Raw genomic sequence first — 6,092 nt, forward strand, 5'->3', positions numbered from 1 at the left:
TTAAGAGGCAAAGAAAAGGGTGATGTAGCGACAAAAAAAAAAGCGGACAAGTAACGCGAAAGAAGAAAATACAGGACGTTTTCGAGGAGAAAGCGAGGAAAAGGTAGGTCGGGAACGGAATTTCTTCGTAATAAGAATAAAACGCAACGTGTTGATACGGGTATTTTCCACGATCGAGGGTACAACAGCTGGTCAAAAACAATCTTTTATTTCACTTTCGTGGTAAATTAACTTACATGTACTTAGAACGAGGCAACACGTATAACTAAGCTACGAATTATTTCTCTTCTGTAGCGTTAATCTAGATTCTCTTCAACTTTGGCAGTTTGTTAAATATATTCTTCGCGATGCGTCCGTCTACCACAATTGTTGTTCAAGCCCAACCTGAAACAGAATCGTCCCGAAACTCTCGTTTAAAACGTTCGAATCGATGAAGTGCGGAAAGTCGATTTCACCGCCGAACGTTAAAAGTTAAAAGTTAAAAGCTGCTTTAAATCTGTTCCGATTAATATCCTCGTTGCTTGCGTGTCGAGGATCTCACGGCGCCTGCCGTCGATGCGCAGACACGAACTTCCCTGATTATAATTAATGTAAATAAGAAACTTAGAGAATGTTTAAGGCGCGCCCCGTCATTCTCGGGTTACCTTTTTACCCCCGCATCGCTAATACAAGAGCAAAGCAAACCACATGCATAATAAAACCGCGTCGACATCACCACAAATCAAGGTTTATTTTCATTGCCCGCCGCTGGTAAAACAAACGGCGAATAACGTCCAAATATCGTTCCGAAAAGGTCGATCAGAAATGTAACCGATATTTTTTTATAGAAAATTCTCGGCGGCGATTTCATAGGTTTTAAGTTGCACGAGCGGCTGAACAAATTCCGTACGAGCTGGATTCGCGTAAGTATTTCCACGCGCGAAATCCCAAGACTCCTCCGTTAAAGTATGGATATTCTGCGATCGATGGATCATCGTTTAAAATTCCTGCGCGCGAAAGGAGCCCCCGACAAACAATATTACGTGACGCGAGTATTTGCAGAATATTCCCTCGTATCGAGGCACGAATAAAGAGACTTTACAGCGAGATACTTTCTGATACACGTATCGCGATACTCGTGTTCCCAGAATGCGTCGGGGAAGAAGTTTAGCGACTTGCCAGACTACGCGATGCATAAACCAATACAAACTCGAAAACTTCGTGCACGGCGAAAACCACGAATTCCTTTGAGAACGTGGGAAATTTAGCGAGGACGATGGCTATCAACTCGTCTTCTGTAACCGGCGCTATCAGAGTGTAATAACGCGTTGCAACGTATCAAGTAACACTTTAGGAAGGTTCCAACACCCGGTAAAATTACGCGATCGAATCATTATTTCAAATTATAGTAATAAGAACGTTAATCGAAATGGAAACCAGTCGTGACCAAAATTCGAGGAAACTGGATACGACTAAAACAGCAATGTAAATAATTCCGTTTCAATTAACCATTTGGTGACAACTGGTAATTGTTGTTACGCGCGAAACCACCCCCTGTGTACGAATAATAGCCAGATGCTATACTGTCCCTGAGCATAAATCTCCGCCATCGTCGAACCACCGACGAAATAAATTCCGCGAATGTCGAACTAGTAAAGTAATTCGTCTCAGTGAAAGGCAAAAATTTAAATTGATAACTCCGTGGCTCGACTGCCTTTTAAGAGAAGCGTCTTCGAGCGTCTGCGTTACTTTCCCAAAATTCTTGCTCGTTTGACGGGGTGGGTGGTTAGCAGCCACTCCGAGGCAGGTAGCGGGCGTAATTACACGTTGAAAATTTACCTTGGAGAACGTAGGAAGCTGGTGTCGCTGTAATTCCGGCAAACTTAAGCCCACTTTCGCGATGCCGAGCTCCAGCGGCCGTGGGGCAAGATTACTCGGCCGTAAAGCGTAATCTATCCCTCCGTAACCGCCCAACTGCATCTGCAATCCTGCACAGAGACGCATGAGTTTCGCGGTTCGTACTTTCCAAGTGAAAGCAGAACGATCTCGGACACGCCCACCGCGACGCGAACCGCATAATAATCGGTAAACGAGTTTGGATCGCGTCGATTCTCTCGTAGCGATCCGTCGAATGGAATTGTTACATTCTGTTCGATTGCATCAAATTTTTATATCCGCTTTTCGATTGTCTGTTTCGACGCGCGTTCAACGCCTCGACTCTCGGATCCGATCGATATACCTGTGGCGTAGGAGAGCGGCTGACTCCTTGCAGCTTCGAACGGTCGCAGCTGGCCAAAATGTTGGAAATTCTGAGCCAAGTTCAAAGTTGGTATGCTGGTAGGAACGCCCGATAACAGGCTGCCAGGCATGCTCGCTGATATGCCGTTCAACCCGCCAGGTAGACTGTTGAATATGCTCGTGGACTGAGAGTCTGAGACGCTGGGAGCCAAGCCCGAGGCCAACGTCGCACCTGAAACAGAAACAAGGCGGTTAGGTGCGAGAGACGTTCGCGTGTTATGCAACAGGGACATGGTCGATATCTTTATCCAGATTGCATCTTCGAAGGTAAACAAACCGTGCATCCGTTCGGTAAACAAAAACTGAAATTTGATCTACGGATTTCCGACTCGTGTCTTTTCTACGCGAAAATGTTCCTTCGAATTCAACGAGCCCGTTAACTTCGGGTTTCCCGAGCTCGAATTTAAAAAGAGAGAAAATGGAGTCGTGGTCCGCACACGGACGATTTCCGCGGCGGAGAGAAATTGGAGACGTTGGAATTTTGAAAATTATAACCGCCTCGGAGGCGGTGGAAAGCGAGGCCGATAAATTCGCCGCGTCAGCGACGGTGGGCGGGTGAAAACGGAGTTAAAAAGGTTAAATTTCTCTCGACAAAACGGTCCCTGGAGACCGTCTCGGGCGATAGAAGAACGATTTGGCCCTGGAATTTTATGAGTAAAAATGTAGACGTACCTAAGGGAAGTGCAGAGGACGACAAGGAGTCTTGAGTCACGAAGGCCGAGACTCTGGGCATCGTGGGTACGTAGTTTACGGTCTGCAGCGGCCGAGAAACGCCGGACAAAGTTCCGATCGGTATACTCGGTATCGAAAGCTTCGGTCTCTCGACCAACGCGTTGCCCAGTGGAACGTAATTCACAGTTTCCGGTAGCGAAGATTGTTGAAACGATAGAGCGCGATTGGACTGCGGCTGCAGCAGATAGCTCAACAAGGAGCTTCGCAAGTTGTCCTTTAACGCATCCTTGGATTCCTCCGGAAGTACGTAGTTCGACACCGTGCTGTGGATCTTGTTCAAACTGTTGTTCGATACATCCGGCAGCGCGTAATTCACCACCGAGCTCTCTTCGTTGCTTTTTATGGCACTTTTCGCCTGCTGGGTCAGCAGATAGTTCAGCAACGACTGCTGTAGTTTGTTCTTCAGACCGCCGGTTACGTAATAAGACGATGGCACCGTAAACTTTGTCGACGGGAAGTCGACCGGGGACAGCGTCCTGGAGGAAGAAACAAACGAGACCGAAAAGCGCAGGACTCGATAACGCGGATACTAATTTAATCGTGCTTCGAGAGACATCTCCGGTCGATTCGGTGATCCGCTCCTCGAGGATAAATATCCACCGTTATTCAAGACACAGCGACGATCGTAGTGCAACCGGGAAAGAGATAATTTCGCATTTAGCTTCGTTCTCGAGAAAGTCGATATCCTTCCGCGACTTTTTCGCGTGTTTTCCGGACGAAACGAGAATATTATGCGCGCCGAGTAGAAGCTGCGTATTTTCGACGGAGGATCTTTGCACGTTCTTCCCGATCGTACGATCGCCGCTGCGCTCTGCATAAATAATAACGCGGCAATTCCGGAAACGTCTCCTGGAAACAGACGGACGGCCAAAGAGAAAAGGTCGCAGCCGTTGAAGCGAGTAAGCAATTCTGACAGTGCCATTACGTACTGTCTACCGAAGGATATGATCGGAGATTCCGTGGCCATGACAGGTAAGCTGGCCACCGTGGGCAGAACTGTCGGTGGATGAGCCAGGTTCGAAGATTGCTTCGAAATGACCGACGAGGCTGGCGCCGTCGAAACAGTCGGAGGCGGACTGGTAGCGGAACCGTCGGCCAGCTAAAACCAATTACAAACTTTTATTGGACCCTTTAAGACCCGGTGGCGTCGCGACGCTCGAGTGGGTCCGTTCCCGAAAACTTCGGAGCATCGGTTGATTGGACGTTCTCGAAAAGATACTGCATCGACCTCGAATTCACCGAAACATGTTTTATAAATATTTCCAGCGAATGTTCTCGCAACATCTTGCAAAAGATATAACAAGAACGAGATTAATTCTTCGGTGATGAGATTTGGAGGTACGGTTACGACGTAAAAAGGAAGCAACGAATAATGCACCGTGGATCTGGAGCACCGCTTAAATTTAAGACTCGACCAGATGCGGATAAAATTATGACCGCTATTTCTTGGGGTTATGAAAGCAGTTTTAATCGAGAGTTTCTCGCGTGAAACTACGGTCACTGTGTTCCGTTGGACAGATACACAGAAATCGTAAAGAAACTCAAATGGATGGAAGCTGTATCGAAGAATGAAAATTTATCTCGACTTTCATCGTTATTACAGGAAGTTTGTGGCCCCCCTGCGTGAACTGCGCGACTGGAAACGAAGGAAAATGTGAAAAGGATGTGTCGACGGGGTTGAATGGCAAGGTACCGACGTGCCAAGGGTGTATTTCGCTCACCGTATCGGATTTCCCAGGTATTGTCGCCCCGTGCAAAGCCATTTTCGGTTGGGAAGTTGCGGACGTATGATGTTTTGTGTTATCCTGAACGGCGGATGAGACTGTAGACTGCTGCAACGGCTGGGTGATTGGCGACGCCGTCGACGGTGCAATCGTCGTAGACATTTCCTCGTTTAATGGCAGAGGGTTCCCGTAGGATGAGATCGGCGGCATGGAAACGTAACCCAGGCCGTGGTTTCCTAAAGATTAAAATAATCTTTCCGTTTCTCGACAAGCTCCCTATTTTTCGCTTACCGTGTTTCAAATACTCCGAGTCTCTGCCGAACTGCTGCTGACCAGCTTGCTTCTGCTCGTTGTAGGAGTTGATCTGCTTGTCGTACGAGTCCGGGAATCGGTAGTTGTCGGCGAAGGATTGCTGCTGGAAAGAGTACTGATCGTCCAGCGACTGATCCTGAAAGCTCTGCTCGTTCCTGAACGTTGGCTCCCTAAACCGTTGATCCCTGAACGACGCACCGTCTATGAAAAACGAAGCCTGTCCCTTGGAGTCCGGGACGTCTCTGAAGGACGAGTTGTCCACGTAGAACGGTCGGTTTTTCGTCAACGAATAGTCTCGTAGCAACGACTGATCCCTAAAGGACAGTCGTTCGGGAAAAGACGAGAGGTCCTGGCGATAGGGCCGTTGCCTGTACGATTGATACTGTTGCGCCTTGAACGGTCCTTGTTCCCGGAAAGGCTGATGCTGTTCGTGGAAAGACGGATACTGACGCGGTCCTTGATAAGGCGGAAAATCCTCCAACGGCGATAGGGTTCTCCTCCCGTCCTTGTACGCGGCGACAGCCACCGTCATCGCGATGATTATCCCCTGGAGGAACAATTATCGATTATTATCGCCGTCGGCGATTCCCCCGGGACGACGTCGCGGCGCACTCACCAGTTTCTTCATTTGAATTTCTTTAGACGAGAACCTTCCTCGACTATAGGACTGCGAGACGGTCCGTGGTACGCATGAAAACTGTGAAGCCACGCGAGAGAATCGTTTGAGGTAGATCGATACCATCGATACCTTCTTATATAGCTACGAAACGAGTGAAAAAGCCGCGGCTACGCGTCTCCTCCGCTCTTCCCTGACTCTGTGGGTCTTCCAGTTCAGGTGCACAAACTGGATCTGGTAAATCACGTATATCCACGCCTTTCTCCTTCTATACGAGGTTCATTGCCAGGCCCGCAAAGGGCGCGATGAGTTCTCCCAACAACTAGGACAAACTTGCTGCTCCCCTTTTACTTTTCGATATAATTAATGACTAATCGCGGCGAGCAAACACCGCCGCTCCGTCGAAATCCCTCGAACGATAAGTCCAAGTT

General features: G+C 48.3%; 1 protein-coding gene across 1 annotated transcript; it reads right to left on the reverse strand.

The window, feature by feature from the left end:
- Window positions 1-357: 357 nt before the first annotated feature.
- LOC122396948 lies at window positions 358-5,673 on the reverse strand. The gene is made up of 8 exons (XM_043395745.1): window positions 5,662-5,673; window positions 5,025-5,592; window positions 4,731-4,969; window positions 3,939-4,108; window positions 2,950-3,485; window positions 2,219-2,449; window positions 1,819-1,967; window positions 358-384 (listed from the first exon to the last, which is right to left on the reverse strand). The coding sequence occupies exons 1-8, from the start codon at window positions 5,671-5,673 to the stop codon at window positions 358-360; spliced, it is 1,932 nt and encodes a 643-aa protein (XP_043251680.1).
- Window positions 5,674-6,092: the final 419 nt, after the last annotated feature.

Source organism: Colletes gigas, unplaced genomic scaffold (assembly GCF_013123115.1).
Source record: "Colletes gigas isolate AHSC1104 unplaced genomic scaffold, ASM1312311v1 Colletes_gigas_Sc00008, whole genome shotgun sequence".
Taxonomy (NCBI): domain Eukaryota; kingdom Metazoa; phylum Arthropoda; class Insecta; order Hymenoptera; family Colletidae; genus Colletes; species Colletes gigas.

What these genes read in the sequence shown, in the direction of transcription:
- LOC122396948 (XM_043395745.1), bottom strand. An exon ending in TACCTGGGAAATCCGATACG is followed by an intron (nt 4,109 to 4,730) that starts GTGAGCGAAATA and finishes AATTGGTTTTAG; the next exon opens with CTGGCCGACGGTTCCGCTAC. An exon ending in ATCATATCCTTCGGTAGACA is followed by an intron (nt 3,486 to 3,938) that starts GTACGTAATGGC and finishes TTCTTCCTCCAG; the next exon opens with GACGCTGTCCCCGGTCGACT.